This window comes from Phacochoerus africanus, chromosome 5 (genome assembly GCF_016906955.1).
Source record: "Phacochoerus africanus isolate WHEZ1 chromosome 5, ROS_Pafr_v1, whole genome shotgun sequence".
In the NCBI taxonomy this organism is placed as follows: Eukaryota; Metazoa; Chordata; class Mammalia; order Artiodactyla; family Suidae; genus Phacochoerus; species Phacochoerus africanus.
Genome location: NC_062548.1, coordinates 105,547,047 through 105,570,424, shown reverse-complemented (window position 1 = coordinate 105,570,424; position 23,378 = coordinate 105,547,047). Strand labels below are relative to the sequence as shown.

Below are 23,378 nucleotides of genomic sequence, written 5' to 3'. Positions count from 1 at the left end.
TCTCTGTAAATTTTTTTCAAAGTTCTTTGCCATCAACTAATGCTATGGACTGAAATGTGTCCACTCAAAACTCATATGCTGAAACTCTAAGCCCTCAATGCTTTTATCTGGACATGGGATTTCCAGGAGGTAACTGATGTTAAGTGAGGTCATATGGGCAGGGAGCTGATCCAATGGGATTGGTGGCTTTATAAGAAGAGAACTCTCTCTCTCTCCCCGTGCATACACACTGAGAAGAGGCCATGTGAAAAGAGAGCAAGAGGGCAGCTGTCTACAAGCCAGAAGAGGGCCCTCACTGGGAGCTGAATCTGCAGGCACCTTATCCTGGGACCTCCCAGCCTCTGTAACTGTGACATACCTCAGTTGTTCAAGCCACTCAGCCAACGATATTTTGTTACCAAGAGGTAGAGTGCCACTATAAAGCCTAAAAATGTGGAAGCAGTTTTGGAACTGGGTCATAGTTAAAGGCTGGAAGAATTCTGAAGTGCACACTAGAAATATGGACATTAAGAGTGGCAGGTCAGTGAGAAAAGAAGAGAGCTAGTGAGAAGTTTTCTTAGAGAATACATAAACAATCACTAACAGAATATTGGTAGAAATATGGACATTAAAGCCCACTCTGGAGAGGTCTTAAGATGGAAATGATGACTGTGTTACTAGAAACTGAAGGAAAGGTAATCCCTGTTACAAAGCGGCATAAACACTAAATTGTGTATATAGTCTAGTGTTTTTGTGGAAGGAAAATCTGCAAGGGATAAATCTGCAAGGGATAAAGCTGAAGATATATCTAAGCAAAGTTTTAAGGAGCAGCTTGGTTCTTTCTTATTGCTTAAAATAAAATGAAAGAAGAGTAATGAACCAAAGAAGGATTATCTAAAGCAGAAATTGGCTCAACATTGTAAACCAACTATAGTTTAATAAAAAAACTTTTTTAACAAAATTGAAAATAAAAGAAGGAATTATTGGGAGTTCCCATCGTGGTGCAGTGTAAATGAATCTGATTAGGAACCATGAGCTTGAGGGTTCGATCCCTGGCCTCGCTCAGTGGGTTAAGGATCTGGCGTTGCCATGAGCTGTGGTGTACGTCACAGATGCGGCTCAGATCATATGTTGCTGTGGCTGTGGTGTAGGCAGGCAGTTGTAGCTCCGATTAGACTCCTAGCCTAGAAACCACCATAAGCCATGGGTGGGCCCTAAAAAGCAAAAAAATAAAAAATAAAAATAAAAGAAGGAATTATTCTGTGAAAAGGAATCAGAACTTGAAATCTAAAAAATTCTCAGCCTCTCCACATTAGCTTAGAAGTGGATGGCATCAGAAAGCATGTTCTGAAGAGAACACCAAGAGTGCTCATCGAAGGGAACACTCAGTGAAGAATTTATGAGTGGTCACAAAAGGAGAGGGAAAAAGACAAAATGAAGGAAGGCTGTGGGACTCCTTGGATTTGAAAGGACAGGATGATAGAGCTAGCCAAACATGCTCTATTCTTCAAACAGAGCAAAAAATAATCCTGAAGGTGATCCAGAGAGCATCAGATGTACAACAGAGTGATTTAGATGATACTTAGATGACTCCTTGGACTTTAAGTTGATATTAGAATGAGTTAAGACTTTTAGGGATGTTGGGAAGGAATGGCTGTATTTAAAAAAATTTTTTTTTCTTTGGTTTTTAGGGCCACACTCGCAGCACATGGAGGTTCCCAGGCTAGGGGTCCAATTGGAGCTACGGCTGCCAGCCTACACCATAGCCACAACAACATCAGATCCGAGCTGTGTCTGTGACCTAGACCACAGTTCACAGCAATGCCAGATCCTTAACCCACACGGGGTGAGGCCAGGGATTGAACCCGCAACCTCATGGTTCCTAGTCAGATTGGTTTCTGCTGTGCCACGACGGGAATTCCAAGAATGGCTGTATTTTTTTTTTTGTCTTTTGTCTTTTTTGTTGTTGTTGCTGTTGTTGTTGTTGCTATTTCTTGGGCCGCTCCCGCGGCATATGGAGGTTCCCAGGCTAGGGGTCCAATCGGAGCTGTAGCCACCAGCCTACGCCAGAGCCACGGCAACGCGGGATCCGAGCTGCGTCTGCAACCTACACCACAGCTCACGGCAACGCCGGATCCTTAACCCACTGAGCAAGGGTAGGAACCGAACCCGCAACCTCATGGTTCCTAGTCGGATTTGTTAACCACTGCGCCACGACAGGAACTCCTGAATGGCTGTATTTTGCATGCATTAAGGACATGAGTTTGTGGGGGATCTGGACTGAACTGTGACCACTCAAAATTTATATGTTAAAGTCCTGGCCTTCCCATTGTGGTTCAGCAGGTTCGACCCCTGGCCTCACTCAGTGGCTTAAGGATCCAGCTTTTCCATAAGCCATAGCATGGGTTGCAGACGCAGCTCAGATCCAGTGCTGTCTGTGGTTGTGGCCTCAGCCGCAGCTTCAATTTGACCTCTGGCCTGGGAACTTCCAATATACCACAAGTGTGGCCCTAAAAAAAAAAAAAAAAAAAGGTTATAGTCCTAACTCCAATGTGACTGTATCTGGAAACAGTGCTTTGTAGAGGTAATTAGGGTTAACTGAGCTCGTAAGAGTGAGGTCCTAATCAGATAGGACTGGTGGCTTAAAAAAAAAAAAATAAGAGGGAGAGAGATTTCTCTCTCTGCATGCACCCACTGTGGAAGGTCCAGGAGAGGACATGGAGAGAAGGAAGCCACCTGCAAGTGAGCTCTTCAAAGGGACTGAATTGCTAGCAGCCCAGCCTCCAGAACTGTGAGAAATAAATTGGTGTTTAAACCACCCATCTATGGAATTTTGTTAAAGATGCCCGAATCGACTAATACAATTAGAATAGAGAAAAGGAAAGAAACTGTGGTACAACCCATGATACTGTATTACTGAAATATTAAAATTATTTCAATATAAGTTGTCAGATTTACCGAATCAGGTTAAATGACCTTCCTTTTACCAAAAGTGGAAAAAGAACTTACTGTTTAGATTCATCATCATCCCCTTCATCATCTTCTAAATGTGCTACGTGCCCTCTAAGAACAAAGAAGAATAATTCCAAGGTTACTAAATGGACTTTACCGAGACAGCTTAAGAAGAAATTTTAGAAAATGCAGGAAGGGCTAGAGCAGGACAGAATTTTACTCCTACATGTTTATAGAATTCAGAATATTAAAACAACACCAAAACAACAAAGCAATCTTAACATGAGAGAGAAGGGGGCAAATGGGCTTTACTACTCTGTGACATACAGTATTTTAAGCTTAATTAAAAATTAAAATTACCGCTGATGTAATTCTTCTTCAACAGATTTCAGAAGACTCCTTAAGAGAAAAGTAGAAATTAAAAATGTTAATAAAGCAAACAAATACTACGTAAAATTTTCCATCATTTTAACTTTACCCACAAATTTTTAAATTACTTTTTTACTACTCACCAAAAACTTGCTACAATGATCATCTCTATACCATAAAACTATAGTTATATTTATTTAATGAGATATCTCTACTCTGTTGTTAATGTATTCTTCATACATGTATTTTAAATGAACAAAATAAATCCTCATGTTTACTGAAAAATACCAATTCAAGCAAAAGACAACCCACCATGAAATGTCACAATAGGACTGACAAAACAATAACTGCAGCGTCACTGTCAGGGGTTTCCAGGATTCACATTTTATCTGGAATATTTTACCTGACAACTGAAATTATATTTTCTTTTTCTTAAGAAAGGTGACACACTTTAAAAAAATCATGCTCTCAGGCAATCCTACAAAATGAAACTCAGCATGTTGGATCTCTGCAAAAGCATGCATGCATGTGATGTGAATACATGAATGTAGGAGCACTTTGCTTTCACAGAAGACACTCACTTACCTGAAGTATCTGTTCTCCAGTGGTGTACTGGCAAACACATTTACACTTTTGGGATACTAAGCCTGTATCAGACCAGGTGCGAGGATTTTATCATTAGGAATGATTTATAAAACTTTGATATTCAGGAATGTAAGAGAGAACTAATGGCATTCCTGAAATTTTCTTATTTTCACTGCAAGTTCATGCAGTATATATTCTACTCTTCAAACATAAAAACTCATAGCCTTCTTAAAGCTAATGAGACAGACAGAAATATGGTTACTGATAGATAACTTTGGTAAAAGTGATTCAGCAGATTTACTCTCCTCAAAAGTTGTAAGGTACAGTACTGTCCAATCATTTCGCCTTCTAACATATAGTGGAAAAAACTATCCTTAGAATTACTAAAATATAAAACCAGAGAAACTGAAAGGTATGGCTCGCTGGTATGAATAATTAATACAATAGATTTTAGCCTTCAAATATTTTAATCAGGCTAGCTTAATAACAATTTAAGTATTAAAAAATGACAAGGTTTTAAATCTGGAGTGGTAAATGACATAAGAACACCATAAACTAACTGCAAACCTTATTTTGCAGATAAAAAGTCAGGTATTTCAGTCCAATATATTACCTATTCACAAAGCTCCTCAAGGGCTAGCTCTAGGAAGGCAGGACTTCTGTCTAGAGGCAGTATAGCATAATGATGACAGGTTAGAAGCAAAGACAGCCTCTGACACTGTAAGTTATGTGGCTTCTTATAAGTTACTTTGATTTTCCTAAGCTTCAGTTTCCATATCCGTAAATGGGAATTACAACAGCACCTAGGTCAAAGTGTTTATCTGAAGATACAGTGAATTAATATAGGTAAAATGCTTTGAATAGTAATTCGGAACACAGTAAGAACTTACTGCTCTCTTTGTTATTATCAGCTAAGCAACATTTCTTTTCCTTTTTTTTTTTCCCCCCTTTTTTGTCCACACTCATAGCATATGGAAGTTTGGGGCCAGGGACTGAATCTGAGTCACAGCTACGACCTACAGCCACAGCTGCAGCAACACTGGATCCTTAGCCCTCCACACTGGGCCGGGGATCAAACCTGCACCACTCAGAGATAATGCCACATCTTTAACCTGCTGTGCCACAGACGGAACTCTTAAGCAACATTTCGTTAAACTAGCAATTCTCAAAGTGTAGACTGGGGATCCTGGAGGTCTTTTAGGCACCTTTATGGGGTCGGTAAGTTCAAAACTATTTTCATAATACTAAAGTACTTTTTTACTCTTATTCACTCTTTCATTGAGAATGAAACTCCGGAGGTTTTTGGAGATTATGAGATATATGATATCATAAGAGAGTAGTTAACAGACATGTGAATCCTGTTCTCTTCTATTAAGCCAGACATAAAGGAGATTTAAAAAAAAAGGCCACTTTTTATTAATATTATTTTGTTTCAGAAAAAATAGCTGTTCTTCATAAAAAACATTATTTGTGAGCCTCAACAGAAAGTCTGTTGTATTACACTGACACATACAGGGGCGCTTCTAAGTCTCATGAGAGGAACCAAATGGTGTTACAAAGAGGGGACCATTAAGAGGTGGCATTCGAATAAAATGAATTTTAAAAACACGAAACAAATAAATAAAAAGAGGTGGTATTTGATTTAATCCTTAACAATGAGGAATTTTTTAATATACACAAAAGACTTTTTGTAACATGTGATGAATGCATTACTGTTTGAAACAAGTATTTTTAAATTTCTAGTACTATAAATATTGATATTTATAACCCATATAATAAAAGCTCATTGGTGCCCTCCATCATTTTTAAGACTGTAAAGGGATCCTGAGATTAAAAATTTCAGGAGTTCCCATGTGGCACAGCGGAAATGAATCTGACTAGTATTCATGAGGATGTGGGTTTGATCCCTGGCCTTGCTTAGTGGGTTAAGGATCTGGCATTGCTGTGAGCTGTGGTGTGGGTCACAGACATAGCTTGGATCCCGCATTGCCATGGCTGTGGTGCAGGCTGGCAACTGTAGTTCCAATTTGACCCCTAGCCAGGGAGCCTCCATATGCCGCAGGTGTGGCCCTAAAAAAAAAAAAATTCAGAAGCACTGCTTTAAACTATTTTTCCAAATTAAACATAACTGTATCTCTGAACTATACAGCTGGCTTTCACACCATCTCAGAAGATGTGAAAAAGTCCATCTCTTTTTCTAGTAGAGAATATTAGCATTTGAAAATAATTAAGAGGAAAATCTAAAATGTAGTTTATTTTCAGTTAACTGTATGTAATTGGAGTTATATGGCATTCTACTTTTTAAAACTTGGAGTATAGGTTCTATAAGAATAAGAGAACATGAAAAAGCAGTTCCCCTATTGGCTAGGGACCCATATATATTTTCCATTCATTTATTTGTAAATTTCCTACTTTCTGTTAAGATATTTTGTTACTAAAGTTATAGAACTCATGAAGTCTTTATGAAAAGGAGAAAATACAATTTGGTTTTCAGTGTTATAAAAGAGAAAATAAAATATGGCTAAATTTGCTGAAAAGTCCATTTTTATTTATTTATTTAGTCCCCTTAGGGCCGCACCTGTGGCATATGGAGGTTCCCAGGCTAGGGGTCAAATTGGAGCTGCAGCCACTGGCCTACGCCACAGCCACAGCAACACCAGATCTGAGCAGTGTCTGTGACCACCTACACCACAGCTCACGGCAACGCCAGATCCTTAATCCACTGAGCAAGGCCAGGGATCAAATTCAAGTCCTCATGGATACTAGTCAGATTCGTTTCCGCTGAGCCATGATGGGAACTCCTGAAAAGTTCATTTAGTACTAAATATTGTATCTTGAGAGCACTGGAGAAAAATGATACCGATGTAATCACCAAAACTGGATGCTATATAATAAATAATGTCATTATCAATTAGTCTACTTGGATTCCTTCTATACGGAATTTTGAGCAAGTAATGAATAAAACAAAACAAAAACGATGCCCTCACATACTGAATTACTAAATCAATCTAAAATTTGGACAAAAAGGTTAAAAATGGAATAATACACAAACACAGATCACAGATTAAACTGATGAAATGAAGAAATTCATAGGGAGAAATATCAAAAATAGCCACCAAAATATTTAGCATATTTGAATTAGCTGCTGGTTACTAGTATCTTTCAAAACTGCCTTACTGGCTCAAAACAATCTGTAAGTACTGCCCTGATTATATGTGAAAACAAACCAAAAAATCTCCCTGTTTCTTCAAAACAAAAAGAGCAATTTTATTCCTCATATTCACTTTTCTCTTACCATCAATTGTTTACTGAGTAAATACTACAAACAAGGACAATCAACACATATTTACTAAACTCTAAATGTGCTAAATGCTTTACAATGATTACTTCATTTCACCCTTAGCATCCTCTAAGAGAGGTACTATTATAATCCTCATTTACTAGAGAAAATTGAGGTGACTTTCTCAAAGTTACATAGTTTATAAGAAGTCCTGACTCTGGATCTGGCATTTGCTACTACTATATTTAATTATGTCAGGAATTTCTTTTCACTATTATTTAAGTCTTTAGAAGAGAACTTATTTTCAGAACTTTTGCTTTACATTAAAAACAAAATCAGAAATAATTTAGAGTTGTCTTTTAAAAATAATACTTTGCTGGTTTTAAATAGGAAAGCTAACCTCGATAATTACAGAATTCAAAAGAAAAGAAAACAGGCCAGTAAGTCAAAATACATAGGCATTCTATTAAAAAAAAAAAAAAACTATCGTAGATAGTTCCTGCATGGTCTCGAATAGGTGGAAACCCATAAATGGAAATCTGTCTGCCTGATCACCTATGGAGAAAGCAGGAAATCCTGTGAGTTTCAAAACACTGCCTAGTCACAAGAATAAAGCAGACAGATCGGCACAATAAGAGTGCTACATCCATGCTCATGTCACATGTATGTATATACCTGTACACGAAACACAGCCAGAGGTCAAACTTTTGGCCAACCTACCTTGCCAGTGATTCGTTATATAGAATACAGTTCCTTAAGCAGGGATCCAATTAATCAAAAAATGAAGGTTGGGCAAATTATTAACATTTTACCTAGCCAAAGTAACTATATATTATGAAAACATCTAATAATCAAAAATCAGACAATGGGAACTAAGGAATCTGGAAAAGCATTTAGTGATGGGCCATTTTTTGGGGTACTTTTACAAGTTCGTAATAAAAAGATATATTTAAAATAAAAAAAGGAAAAATAAAATATTTTCCCAAATTATTCAGTTTCATAAAATACATCAAAACTTGCTAATAAGATCCTTAAAACTAGTGACTTCAAATTTAGACAAAATAACATAAAAAACATTTCAAAATTTTTTACTGCTAACCTATTTTGTCCATTGATAACTTGGGATAAGCTATAAACAGCCAATAATTACTCTTTAGATAAAACTTTATTTTCCAATCAGGGCAATTTTGGACCTATTTTCCATTTTAGGAAACATAAGGTTAAAAACAAAACGAAATAAAAAAATCATAGTATTTAACTTAAGTTCAGCTAAATCAAAACTAACACATTATTCTAGTCTGTCATGCAAAGCCTTTTCTAGGTCAAGAAAAGAGTATTTAAATTTAAACATTTAGTTATAATAAGGGAGAAAGACATGATTTTGCAATTTTATCTCTAAATGTGAGCTTGCCTTTTAGTCATCATTTCTCAACTGCTTAACTTAAAATATGGGTATATATGCCTTAATCCTCCAGTGTCACTGAAACTACATTTTGAAATTTTAAGTAGTTCTGATTATTGAAATAATACCTACATAGCTGGGAGATTTTGGCAATTTAAGTATTTCCTTATAAATTAGCTTTTATAATGGTAAGTTAACCATGAACTCAGGAAATGAGCTTCTACGGTAAAAAGCAGAGTCCCATCTCCATATCTTACTGACTTAGGCCTATGAACAACTTTAACTGTTACACCTTGAAAGCTGCCTTTTCACTACTGTGCTACCTAGACATGTGGTACTTTCTCACTATCTAGACTCTGCCTGGTATAGAGTAGACCTTGGATAACCGTTGGATTCATTTCTTGCATAAAATAAATGATAACTTAAAAAACTTCGGACACATTTTAACTATTATCTACTTTTATAAAGACTATTAACAGCTAAAAAGTTAAGACAATCTGGGTGAATATTTCCAGCTGTTTTTAGAAACCAGCACATTTGGGAGCTGCACCAAAGCAAGCAAGTTATTAAGGAATAAAAAGATCAGTTTTGCAAATAAAAGTAATAAACTGCCAAAACATATTCATCTTCAGTTGGCATGTACCTAGTTTTCTTTAACAAGTAAGGTTGAAAAGTAGCTTGATACAAAAAATGTAATGTGATTATCTCCATTATGACAATTACTGGCCAGATTACTAGCAAAGTCATAACTAAAAAAAGTTAAAACATATTATAAAATGTATCTGCCAGACTAATACAATTTACTACCATAAATATTTAAGCTATAATATATATTTTATGGCAATTTAATTATTCTCAAATTAAAATTTAATTTTAAAAGAATTCTACTTACTTGTTTGCACCTAGAAAGTAACTACTTTGGTGTCCTTGTCCATAGTCTAGTTGTAGATCCTAACAGTACAAAGTAAAATAATTAGTAAAATAGTACTATATCACAAATCATGATACATTAATATATACTGTTTTATTGTTTTTAAAAGAGAAACCCCAGACTTAAAAATAAATCTGTATTGCTATATGTTCTTAAAAAGAAGGCATGGTAGGACTTCCAACAATAAAAGATTTCAGAAGTTTGTAGTCCTAATTTTTATATATTATTATTTAGGTCCAATATTGTTCTGGAAACTTGTTTGAACAACATAAGCAAGTTTAATTTATGGCTATTTCTCCATGACTCCACAGCATTTAACACCTCCTCTTCAGTTTTTAGAAAGAGAAAAAGCTCAAATAAGGTATTCTCAAGCTATAATGAAGCAACAAAAAGAAGAGAACAAGCAACAAAAATCTTAAGTTTGTCTCTCTATATAAAATCTGCAATTTTTAAGTATATACACACATTCACACATTTCTACTACTGCTTCATGCAGGTAATAATTTTTTAAAGATAAAAACATAGACTGCTCTTTTAAAGTAAATTATACATGTGAACTTGCAAAGGACTGTAAACAGCATTTAAGGACCTGGAGTAATGTTTTAAAGAGTTAAATAGCAAAAACTTCAAATGAATATTTTTAAGGCAGTTCTTCAACTATTTAAACATTTCCACTGAATGTTGCAGGTTACAGGTTAAGGAATGAAATTTTAAGGAACTAACACTATATATGCTTGACTCAAATGCCTTATTTATTTATTTATTTAATTTTTTTTGTCCTTTTTTTTTTGGCATTTCTTGGGCCGCTCCCGCGGCATATGGAGGTTCCCAGGCTAGGGGTCCAATCGGAGCTGTAGCCACCAGCCTACGCCAGAGCCACAGCAATGCGGGATCCGAGCCGCGTCTGCAACCTACACCACAGCTCACGGCAACGCCGGATCCTTAACCCACTGAGCAAGGGCAGGAACCGAACCCGCAACCTCATGGTTCCTAGTCGGATTCGTTAACCACTGTGCCACGACGGGAACTCCTCAAATGCCTTCTTGAGGGGAAAAAAAAAGCTTTCCAACAACCACGGAAAATCACTGTATTTCAAGCACTGTTTTAGCAATAAAGGGGGAATATTTAACACTTTAAATGAATTTTATTTTCATTAGAATATGGTATACTTTAAGTGCTTTCTAAGATTTGTCTGATGCACAAGACTTAATGTAAAAGTTATCCCCTTGGAGCAGCCTCCCAAGACTGTCCAGGAAGATAGGTGCAACCTTCTCCATGACTCCACAGCATTTAACACATAGTTCTCCTCCAGCGTTTACACTGCCTTTTAATTATTTACAAGTCTATAAAAATAGTAACCAGGCCATGAGCTTCTCAAACAAAGGAAAATTGTTAAATCCATCTTTTTTCACTACAGCCTGGGGTCTAGCATGTACCTGGCAGACACTAATTAAGCCCTAATAAATGCTTGTTCAAATGCCATTTGTTTATTTTCCTGTAAATAGATAACTTCAGCCTTGTTAAGACACACAGTTAAGTCTAGATCACAAAAAACTTAGGCCCAGGAATATGAGACTTCTAAACAATATATCACATTTAAATGAAGGGCACTTTAACATTTAAATACTCCAAGACCTGTCAAAAAAAAAAAAAATCTGACAAAAAAGTCTGATTTAGACAAGGCTCAAATTTTGTCTTCTTCAGTAATAGGGTTCTTCCATGCATAATAATAATAATTACTCTTATTATTGATAGAAAAGATAATACATCACAAACAAAAAAGATTAGTGAACTCTCAGACTGATATCACATAAAATTCTAATGAAAAAGGACACCTATTCTCTTTAATTTATAATGATACATCTTAATAGGATGAAATCGCTATTGTCATAAGATTGTCACACAATTATTATGCTGCACTATTTATGTGGTCATGACTTTATACAGGAACCTTTAAGCTTTGGTATTTAGTAAAGAGAAGAACTAATCTCAATGAATATCCTTCTGAATTCAAGTTTATTTTCTTCAGCTACACATAACTGGGCCCTCCTACCAGACCAGCAACCTCTTAGCTAGTATAATCTCTTAAGCCTTTAATCAAATGACTGCTTTCAAAAGCATATATTTGTGCAGAGTGGCCACAGTTTCAGTTACATAAATACAGATGTGTCCTAAGAATAGCTAGCTCATCTGATACATGACAATTACCAGACTGATGATAATAATTAAAAAAAAATCAACTGAGATCAGTAGTGTATTTAGAAAGGTAAGAGAAAAATCTAAAATAACTAATGTAATATTTTAATAGAAAACCAAGCATATGTCTGAATACAGAACAACATTAAGGCTGGGAAGAAGTTGTAGACAGATCCAAGGCTGATGATTAAATGTGCCATGTGTTAAGCCCTACCAGGAAAGCTAAAATTGAAAGGGTCTCATTCTTTATTAATTCCTTCTCCATAAATCAAGTTATGTTTTAGCATTCATAGGAAAAAAAAAAAAACCAATATGCTAGGCATGTCATCGAGTAAAAGGATTATACTAAATCCTTCTAAATAAGTAGTTAATCTTATTTACTTCAACTATTTTTTTAACCAAGAACTTATTATATGGCAGGAATTCAGAGAGCAAATCACATAAGAAAAATGAGAAGAAATAAAAAGGAAGAAAAGTGAAACCTGGGCAAAGTCAGTAGTCATTCATGTATCTTTAGGGCAATCTAAGAAAGAGTGATCTAAAATGCCTTCCAAAAGGACTTGGAAACTATTCTGTAATAGAAAAATGCTATCAAAATTATGCTTGGAAAATCACTCAAAATAACCCTATAAAATGATGGTAAAACTTAGCTATTCTTTATTAGCTAAGTAAGAATACATGTGAACAAGCCAGGATAGACATAAAAAAAATGGCAGTATAAATCAGGCATTAACTTATTAATGAAGGACAATACACAGTATTTGACTTAAGCAACAACACTGAAAACATGCAATGGCCTAGTATGAATTCAAACTGAACACTCAGTAAGAAATTTAAGATCGTCACCCTAAGCCCAATTAAAATTCCTTTTGGGGTCAGAAAGCCCTAACTTGAGCGTTTTGTTTTAATGAAAGAGGGAGTACTTCTAAATCTAGGATAGAGCATCTAAGAAAACATGGCGCCAGCAAGAACAGAAAGCCAACAGTGGATGTGATATGGACACATCCTGGAAAAATAAAATATATGACCAAGAACATTTTATTACTGCTTTTTAAAACCCCTCTGGAGACTGCAAAATCTATACCTGATAAAAGAATAGCAGGAAGTCAAAAGGATTGCTACAGTTGGCTTCAGAAACACACACACAAATTCTTTAGCAATATATTTCAACTAAGAAAAAAAGAGTAGCGGAATTTTTTTTTTTTTTTTTGGCTGCACCTTCGGCATGCATAAGTTCCTGGGTCAGGAACTGAACCCATGCCACAGAAGTGAGCCGAGTCACAGCAGTGTCAACACTGGATCCTTAACTAACTTGTACCACAAGGGAACTCTGAAAATCGCAGAATTTTTACCTCATCAAAAAATGAGAAAATATGGTATAAGTAAGGTGTTAGGAGATACCTTTTAATGTGGCAGATAATTTACAGAAGTAAAAAGAACAGAATCTTAGATACCTGTGGCATATGGAAGTTCCCAGGCTAGGGGCTGAATCAGAGCTGCAGCTGTCAGCCTATGCACAGCCACAGCAATAACAACTTGGGATCTGAGCTGCGTCTGTGACCTACACCACGGCTCGTGGCAACACCAGATCATTAACCAACTGAGCGAGGCCAGGAATCGAACCTGCATCCTCATGGTAACTAGTCAGGTTCATAACCTGTTCACCACAACAGGAACGCCTCAAAAATGATTGTTTTATTTCTTAATAAGTAAATCAAGTGGGGTCAGAACACTATTTAACCAGGCAGTATTCTGACTAAGAAAAGCAGAAGACTTAAGGGGACTCAAACTGAATAAACATGACTTTGTACAGCAAGGATGGAAATGAGTACCATCAGGTTAGGTTTGCTATTCTAGAAAATGTCCTATTACTGTGCAATTATGAAATGTGTTCTCCTTAGAAACTGTCTTCATATATAATAGGTAAGAAAAGTGACCACACAACATAAAATTTCCAGTAACAGTTTAAAAGATTTAAAATGAACAAAGCTGATCAGTTTCTTTTCCAGAATAAACTTCATAACTTTATTCAATTTTGACCCAACTCAGGGGCAATCTTAAAGCACTTATGTTTACTGATAATGATAAATTGCATATTATCTTTTGGACATGTTTTTAATTATAATCCAAATATTATATTCTTACCTTTTCAAGTATACTGTAAGTTTCTTCAGAGCACTGATTATGTTACTACTTATGTTCCTTCATAGCAGTTAACAAAGTGTTTTACATATACAGTTAACCCTTGAACAATATGGGTTTAATCTGTATGGGTCCACTTACATGAGGATTTTTTTTCAATAAATACATAATACAAACCACATGATCTGCTGTTGGCTGGATCTGAAGATGAGGGATCACAGGGGGGCAGGCTATAGAATTACACTCAGATTTTTGACTGCTGGTATCCCTGACCCCTTGTTGTTCAAAGATGAACTGTAGTTACCTTTCAATACATTTTTCACTGGTATATGGGCCAAAATGTCTAGTGAAACTAGGCAAATTAGAAAAAACTAACATCAGCTGAGCAGATGCATAAGACAATCTTTTATAGAGATAGCATCTTGTAGATGGGATATACCCCTTTTTATGGTTATGGGTAAACTCTTACTATTTAATTATCAAATTATACTGAGGTTTTCCTTTTTCTTTTAAACTCAGGGATGTTTCAAAATTTAAAGACCTTTTTTATTCACTAACAATGCTAAAAATCAAGCTTTGTTCTTGTTTCATTATTATGACCGCTTGATTAAAAAAATTAATTGTATTAATGAAGATCACGGTGTAATATTCTAAATTCATCTATGAAATTGTAAGATGAATTCACTTAGCACTAGAAATCATTCATGACATGGAACTTTTATTAGACAGCAAGGTCATTAAGGGAGTAATTACCCCTTACTTTCTTTTGGGTCGCAAAAGATTTAGGGCTGTTTTGGTGCCAATTGTCTACTAAGATAACAGACATTTTGGGTCCATCAGGTTTCTAGTGGCCTGAATAAGTATTTGTTAAGAGTGCTAAGTATCTGTTCACAGTGGTAAGGTTTTAAGACTATGAAGGGAGGAGACTGAAATAACTATGGACACTTCACACCAAAAAAACAAAAACACTAATTTGAAAAAACACATGCACCCCAATATTCACAGCAGCACTATTTACAATAGCCAAGACACGGAAACAACCCAAGCGCCCATCAACAGACAATTGGATTAAGATGTTTACATACAATGGAATGCTATTCAGCCATAAAAAGAATGAAATATTGCCGTTTTCAGCAACATGAATGGGCCCAGAGAATATTACGCTTAGTGAAATAAGCCAAACACTATATGCTATCACTTAAATGTGGAATCTAAAAAATAATACCAACGAATAACAGAAACAGACGCAAAGACATAGAAAACAAATTTAGGATTACCAAAAGGGGGGATGGTTATTAGGAGTATGGGATTAACAGATATAAACTACTATATATAAAATAGATAAGCAAAAAGGATTTCCTGTATAACACAGGGAATTATACCCAATATCTTATAATAACCTACAGTGCAATGTGATCTTCATCAAAAGCTCTAAATCACTATGTTATATACCTAAGACTAGTGGAATATTATAAATGAACTATACTTCAATAACACCCCCTCTCCAGAAAATAAGTGTTGAAGAGGATGTGGAGAAACTGGAACTTTTGTGCATGTTGGTGGGAATTGTAAAATGACACAGCTGCTATGGAAAACAGTATGGCAATTCTTCCCAAAAGCAAACATAGAATTATCATGTGATCTAGTAATTCCCCTTCTAGTTATACAAAGGAACTAAAAGCAGAAACTTGACAGATATTTGTACATCCATGTTCACAGCAGTATGATTCACAATGGCCGAAAGGCAGAAGCAACACCAGTGTCCACTAATGTATGAATGAATAAACAAAATGTGATCATATACACAATGAAATATTATTCAGACTTAAGAATTCTGACAAAGGCTACACCATGGATGAATCTTGATGTTAGGACATTACAGAAGTGAAGTGAGCCAGTCACTTCACTTAACATTATTTGTCACAGAAGGATAAATAACATACGATTTCACTTACTTGAGGTTCTGAGAGTACAGAAAAATTCAGAGAGAAAGAAAAGAGAATGGCGACTGCTAGGGGCTGAGGAAGGGGGAATGAGAATTATTGTTTAATGGGTAAAGAGTTGCAGCACGGGGAGATGAAAACGTTCTGGAGATTGACAGTGGTGACAGTTGTACAACAATATGAATATACTTAATGCCACTGGACTGTACACTTAAAAATGGCTACAACGGTAAATTTTATGTTATGCATACATTACCACAATACAAAAGAACTACAGAACATATATGTTGCTTAAAAAGAGAGAAAGCATGAACAAAAGACCAGTATTAGTGAAGGAAAAGAAATACTGACAATGTTAGGTAGAGGCAATAGTGGTTTAGGTTTGGATTCTCAAGCCAGGGTGCTTAGGTCAAATTCCAGCCCCACTGTGTTGAGTTGGGTGGTTAAAGTCAATTTCAGCTTCTTTGCACCTCAAATCCCCTTATTTGTAAAACAAGGATTATAAATTAATATATTTAAAGTGTTTAGAACAATGCCTGGTTTATAAAAACTTCTAGATAAATGTTAGCTTTTATTATCATTAAAAGTGGGCTATTTAAGGTTGATTTTATAAATGGTAGGATCTGACACATTTCATTCATCCCTCTTCTGCCAGAACTATCCACGGTTACTGTCCCTAAAATTCTCCTCTGTCATAAGACTCCCCTGTTAGCTGCTCCCTCTATCATAAGAAACTCCTGATTATTTAAGGAGTAGTTCTAGGGGATTATTGTGGAGTTAGTTCTAGCGGACAGAGCCATCACAACACACTCAAGTTACTAGACTAGTTACAGGGTAGAGAGAAGAATACTTATAACTTTAAAGTAGTATATTTATGGTTTTGTTGTGTATTTTTTTTACCCCCTGGAAAACATTAATAACACAGTCAATTTAAACTTTTGATTCTGTGTTCTTTTACTTCTACAACAGATTTCACTGTCTCTTTTGATAATTTCAACTCTTTATATGCCATCTCTCAAAACTGTACCAATGACTGTCCCCATATTAATTCCCATGAAACCTACGAGCCACCTGTCCATTCTCTTTGTGAAGGATCTATAATGGTTCCTACACAACAATGAAACCAGTCTTTTAGTCCCTCCCAGAAGCCAGATGAACCACATTAACCAAAAGCTTTTCTCTTTCTTTGATTTCCTTTTACCGATTATATGTTAGCCTCTCCTTATCAACAGTCACCACCCAAAAAAAATTTTGGCAATGCACGGTGTATTTTGTTGTATGGCTATGGGTTTACACATACAAGTATTTTCTGCATCAAGACTGCAAGTTTCCTAAAAGAGAAATGTGTCTAAAATCTCTTTTATGTTTTACAAATGTTATTGGGCACAGACTTAGGAATTTATATAAAGAATCATTTAAACTAATCAGATTTGAAAGCGGTATGTTATTAAGGCGGAGAGTAAGGAAAGAAAGGGCAGAAAAGTGGAATCTAAAAGTAAATACGGAGGCACCTAGGGCTCTGATCAGCTATGGAAGTAGGAAGAAAACTATTCAATAGCAACTATTAAGAGTACTATTTAGGAGTTCCCGTCATGGCGTAGTGGTTAACGAACCTGACTAGGAACCATGAGGTTGCGGGTTCGGTCCCTGCCCTTGCTTAGTGGGTTAATGATCTGGCGTTGCCCTGAGCTGTGGTGTAGGTTGCAGATGCGGCTTGGATCCCGCGTTGCTGTGGCTCTGGCGTAGGCCGGTGGCTACAGCTCTGATTTGACCCCTAGCCTGGGAACCTCCATATGCCGCAGGAGCGGCCCAAGAGATAGCAGAAAGACAAAAAGATGGAAAAAAAAAAAAGTACGATTTAATATTTACTAGGGTTAATTTCCCATCTTTTCTTATCTAATGGTAAGACAGCCTTAATATTTATAACTCCAGGGAATCTTCATAACCCAAATTTTGGCCTGAGAAAACTGGATATTATATAATGCTACAAGTTAAAATTTCATCTGAGACTGACTTCATTTTTTTGTTTTTTTGTCTCTCTCTCTTTTTTTTTTCCGTCTTTTTGTCTTTTTGCTATTTCTTGGGCCGCTCCTGCGGCATATGGAGGTTCCCAGGCTAGGGGTTGAATCGGAGCTGCAGCCACCAGCCTATGCCAGAGCCACAGCAACGATGGATCCGAGCCGCGTCTGCAATCTACACCACAGCTCAGGGCAACGCCAGATCGTTAACCCACTAAGCAAGGGCAGGGACCGAACCCGCAACCTCACGGTTCCTAGTCGGATTCGTTAACCACTGCGCCACGACGGGAACTCCTCCTGACTTCATTTTTTTAAAAAGATTTTAATTTTTTCCATTATGATTGATTTACAATGTTCTGTCAATTTCTGCTGTAGAGCAAAGTGACCCAATCATATATATCTGTGTGTGTGTGTGTGTGTGTGTGTGTATATATATTCTTTTTCTCACATTATCCTCCATCATGTTCTATCACAAGTGACTAGATATAGTTCCCTGTGCTATGCAGCAGGATTTCATTGCTTATCCACTCCAAATGCAATAGTTTGCACGTATTAACCCCAAACTCCTAGTCCATCTACTCCCTCCCCCTCAGCAACCACAAGTCTGTTCTCCAAGTCCATGAGCTTCTTTTCTGTAGAAAGGTTCATTTGTGCCATATATTAGATTCCAGATGACTTCACTATTAATTAGGGGTAAATTATTTTTAAAGTTATATATATATTATATATGTAATATATGGATATGTACATATATAGATGGTTTCCAATTCACTAAAATAAGTCACATTATTCAAACTAAACACTTTTATATGAAAATGTAATTTCTTTTTTTTTTTGCCTTTTCTAGGGTCACTCCCAGGTCAAATCGGAGCTGTAGCCACTGGCCTATGCCATAGCCACAGCAACATGGGATCCAAGCCACGTCTGCGACCTACACTACAGCTCATGGCAACGCCAGATCCTTAACCCACTGAGCAAGGCCAGGGATCAAACCCACAACCTCATGGTTCCTAGTTGGATTCGTTAATCACTGCGCCACGACGGGAACTCCTGAAAATGTAATTTCTAAAAAAAAAAAAAAAAATCCCTGTATTTGAGTGAGAAAATAAAATGTTTTTACAAAAAAAGAAAAAACATTTTCTTATTGCAACATTATAGTGTATTTGAGTAAATATGTTTATTTAACTTGTAGAAAAAAAAACAGCTATAATCCTTAATGTACGGTAGCTTGCTAAGTGGCAGGAACTTGTAAAACAATACTTCAACTGGTTCATTAAAACTGGGCAATATGTTTGATTTAAAAAACCTAAAAACAATTAAGACTAAAACAATGCTGACAAAGAATATCAGAAGATGAGAAATACCAGATTAGATCTTGCAGTGTAGTATATTTCTTCTGAACTGTCCAAAAAATCATCACTGTCGGGCTGTTTAGCAGAGACCAAGAAACCCAAGTTATTTACACTTAGACTAAAAGCCACAAATTCACAAAGGGAAACTTTCACAAATGAAGTAAGCCCTGCTAACATAATTTTAGTATAAGGCAAATGCAAAGTCAAATCAGATTAAGGAGCTTTTAAAAATGCAACAGTGCAACAACTCTGCTCTGTAATGTAGTTACTAAATTAGTATAGAATTTTAACACATGCAATGCTAACTTAAAAAGAGAAGCAGAAAATAACAACTGGCATTTATAAATACCATGATTACTTTTTCTTCTAAACCTTCTCCATCCTCTATATAAAGGTCAGGCTTAAGTACTGTAACATGATCATTTTAAGAATTTTTCTTTAACCTTCTTTTCCTCTATGCTGATATACTGAATTAGAGCAGCTCCTTAGGTTTAAAGCTAGACTCCCTTTGTATGCTTTTAGTCGAGTGGGTTAAAATAAGCATTGAATTTAAGAAGAAAGTTCCCACTTCAATCCTGAGCACTCATTACCAATTGCTTTTTTTAATTATTAAGTAGAAAAGGAAAAAAAAAAGGAACATATAATTTCATTAGGACTAATTTTGTTTAAGTATCATTTTTATTCTTCCATAGAATATTACCATCTCAAATGTTTACATATCATTTTGCTTCTGAGACGGAATGTAATATTTTATCATATATCTGGAAAGGAATATCTAAACATTAACAAAAAAGAATCATGAAAAGAATTTTCTAGTAATATTTAAATAAATGATAAACTTGATCTACTATGTACACCTAGTCTCTCCTGAGTTTCAGTATTCCAAATAGATTGGACTCCCCCCTAATGTTTAGAAAAGGCTTATATTCTTAAAAAGCTGCCCAGAAATTTAGAAATTTGCCCTCTTCTCTTAATGAGAAGAGGTGCTATTACTGGTCCAACATTCCAGTTTAAAACTATGGCATTTATCCTAATAAACAGATATGCATAAAGTCCCTCAAAAACTGCAAAGCAAAAAAATGGGGGGAAAAAAAGAGCTAGCATTAAAAACATTTAATCAGAGAGCAGAAAAACTAGTAAGAGTCTCTGAAAATAATTTTGAAAATATTCAATCTCAGCAACACAGATTTATTTATTCTGAATTTTATGAATACTTACCTTTTTATTTGTATAAATGCTTTGAAAATATGAATAACTAGCTTTTGTAGTCAGTACCAACATAATACAAAAACTAATTAAAACACTTATTTTCAGTGTTAAGATTCCAAGACTACACTACTTACAAGTTCATGATGTGGTTCTGTCTCCTTCCTTAAGGGTGGATCAAATTTTACTTGGCCAACTAAAAAAGATAAAAAGTAAAACCTTGATCTGTTTCTATATTCTTAATGATACAATAATTTAAAAACATTTTATTTTACCATTTATCATATGCTGTTCACAATCAAAAGATTTAAACAAAGAATCTGTTAGCTGGAAAATACCCAAGAAAGTATAAGCTGTTAAATCTTAAACTAATACTTCTAGGCCTTTTCCATAGTAAAAAAGATGATTAGCAAAATTATGTGCATGTTACAGCCAGGATCTAACTTGCTACTTCATTGTGACCCAGCATAAAACGGAGACAATCTTAACCCAGGATTTAGGTATATGACAGCAATTCAGGCATAGTACTTTTTTGGAAGCCAGCCTACAAAGTGGTCTCTATTGAGTCCTCCCCTCCTGGTGTTCATAAACTTGCGTGGTCCTTCCCCATATCCCCAAGGTGGTCTATGTGACCAGATGAACACATCAGAGTGATGGCCATAACTTCTGAGATAAAGTGTTCTCTACTTGATCACCTGATTTGGAGGAAGTCATGCTGTGAGCAGCCCTCAGAAGGCTACATGGCAAGGAACTGAAGCCTCAGCCTAATTGTTGCAAGGAAATCCTCAACTCCAGTCAGATCTTCAGAAGACTGCAAACCCAGCTGACACTCTAACTCCATGACAAACCCTGAGCCAGAACCACCCAGCTAAGCTGTCCTGGATTCCTGAACTTCAGAATTATGTGAGATAGTAACTGTTTATTGCTTTAAGCTGCTAAATTTTGGGGTCATTTGTTATATAACAATGAACAAATAATATACTACTGCAGCTAAAGTGTAAACTAGTTAGAGCAGACATAAATTGACTGTACTACATTCACCTTTTCCCCTGCTATTCTAATTTAATGGATATTCACTATCTTTACCTTTCATTTCTCTATCTCATTATCATCATTATCTGATCTTATAAACTAGGTATAGCACTCAAGACCACTGAGATAAAAGAAGAGGCAAAAATATAAAACATTAAGAAGAAAAATAGTCACAAATAATATCACAGCTCAACATAACAGTATTACAAGCTCAGTAAGAGCTTCAGCCAAAATAGTAATTCTCAATCAAGGTAGGGAAATGGAGAGAGATTTCAAAGTACAATCATTTTATAACTGCTTTGATTTTAGCTTAGTATGTATGATTGCTATGAATGTTAATTAAAGGAGACCATGAGATTTGAATATTTAGCAACAGAGGCACAACTAAAAAAGGTTGAGAGAAATAATTCTACAAAATCTTCAGTTGTGTGTGAAGTATGTGCATGCTTTGTGGCTGTTGTGCACTAGGTATCAAATTTTGGCCCTTAGAGATAAGCAGGCTCTTCAATAGTGGGTTCCTCATACCCATTCACATAAGATCATACATTAAATATTATAAAATAGCTTTCAGTAAAGTATTAAAGTATATATTTTCTACATACACACACATCACCTTGATAGAGGCCTAATGAACAGTCCTTACATATACTTGTCATAAAATAGAAAAATTATATCTGTAATAAAGTTACATGAGGACAGTTTTATGCATTATCTGCCTTGTGTTTTGGCAAATGTGAATATGCCTGCTTAGCAGACTGAACAATCACTGAGCCCAGGGGTGTGGGGATGCTGTGGCAGACTAACCATAAGACAGAGCCCCGACTGTAGCAGCTATTCAATACCCTTGTACTCTGGGGGAACACATGCCAGAAAGAGAGGCCCGGACAGCAAAGTTCCCGTGGAGATTTGCTCGTCACACCTCACACCGGTATCACTCTTTTGTTCTCTCAAATTCCCTAAAGTTACGACAAGTTTCTGCCTCAGGACCTTTCAGCTACTGTTCAAGTAACTGCTGGGCAATCATCTCAGGCTGAAGTCTCTTTATGAAGCTCTTAGTAATGTCGAAAATTCCTACTCATCTGTAATTGTCTATTGGTTTTTTTGTTTGTTCGTGTTTTTTTTTTTTTTTTTTTTTTTTGCTTTTTAGGGCTGAACCTGCAGCACATTGGAGGTTCCCAGGCCAGGCCTCTAATCGGAGCTACAGCTGCTGGCCTGTGCCACAGCCACACCAACATCAGATTTGAGCCTCGTCTGTGACCTACACCACAGCTCATGGCAACGCCGGATCCTTAACCCACTGAGTGAGGCCAGGGATCGAACCTGCAACCTCATGGTTTCTAGTCAGATTCACTTCCGCTATACGAAATTTTTTATTTTTTATTTGTCTTTCTAGGGCGGCTCCCACAGTTTATGGAAGTTTCTAGGCTAGGGGTTAAATCAGATCTGCAGCTGCCAGCCTACACCACAGCAACAGCAATGCCAGATCTGAGCCACATCTGTGACCTTCACCACAGCTCATGGAAATGCTGGACTGTTGAACCCCTGAGCGAGACCAGGGATCAAACCTATGTCTTCATAGATACTAGTTGGGCTTGTTAATGCTGAGCCACTATCTCTTTGAATGTTATGTCAAGCCACATGACATAAATTTATATTTTAGCATCCAGATGAAAACTGTCTTAGCTTCTTTGAAACAGCTCCAATATGATCACTTGCTGACCTATCATTATGTATCAAAACTGATCCTACTATACAGATAAGAAGAGTCCCATAATTATTTCTTCTTAAAGCATCTTTGCTTATCATATTTAACTGAAGGCAGAGGAGACTTCCTAAAAGGGAAAGAGTAATAATCTTTCTGAAAATGAGTCAGTTTTTACATATGTGTTGCCTAAATACCATTTACTTTAATAAAGATAAAACTGTGGTTGCATGGAGAGACACAATGTAATTGTAAACATAAATTATTATCAAGAAGAACAAATACATAC

The 23,378-nt window shown here is 36.1% G+C and overlaps 1 protein-coding gene across 3 annotated transcripts in view; it reads right to left on the bottom strand.

Annotated features, from left to right (window-relative positions):
* MAP4K3 (mitogen-activated protein kinase kinase kinase kinase 3) overlaps positions 1-23,378 on the bottom strand; it is a 198,075-nt gene that overhangs the window by 37,691 nt on the left and 137,006 nt on the right. For 2 of the 3 annotated variants that reach the window (XR_007135149.1, XM_047782228.1), the window contains exons 14-18: positions 20,493-20,551; positions 19,162-19,224; positions 9,460-9,518; positions 3,292-3,330; positions 2,989-3,042 (exon numbers count right to left, since the gene is read on the bottom strand). Coding sequence is in view for 2 of the 3 variants with exons in the window: in XM_047782228.1 (XP_047638184.1) it covers positions 2,989-3,042; positions 3,292-3,330; positions 9,460-9,518; positions 19,162-19,224; positions 20,493-20,551 (274 nt within the window). In the remaining variant the exon portion in view is untranslated. The remainder of the gene's footprint in view (positions 1-2,988; positions 3,043-3,291; positions 3,331-9,459; positions 9,519-19,161; positions 19,225-20,492; positions 20,552-23,378) is intronic. The other variant, XM_047782229.1, reaches the window with a different exon arrangement.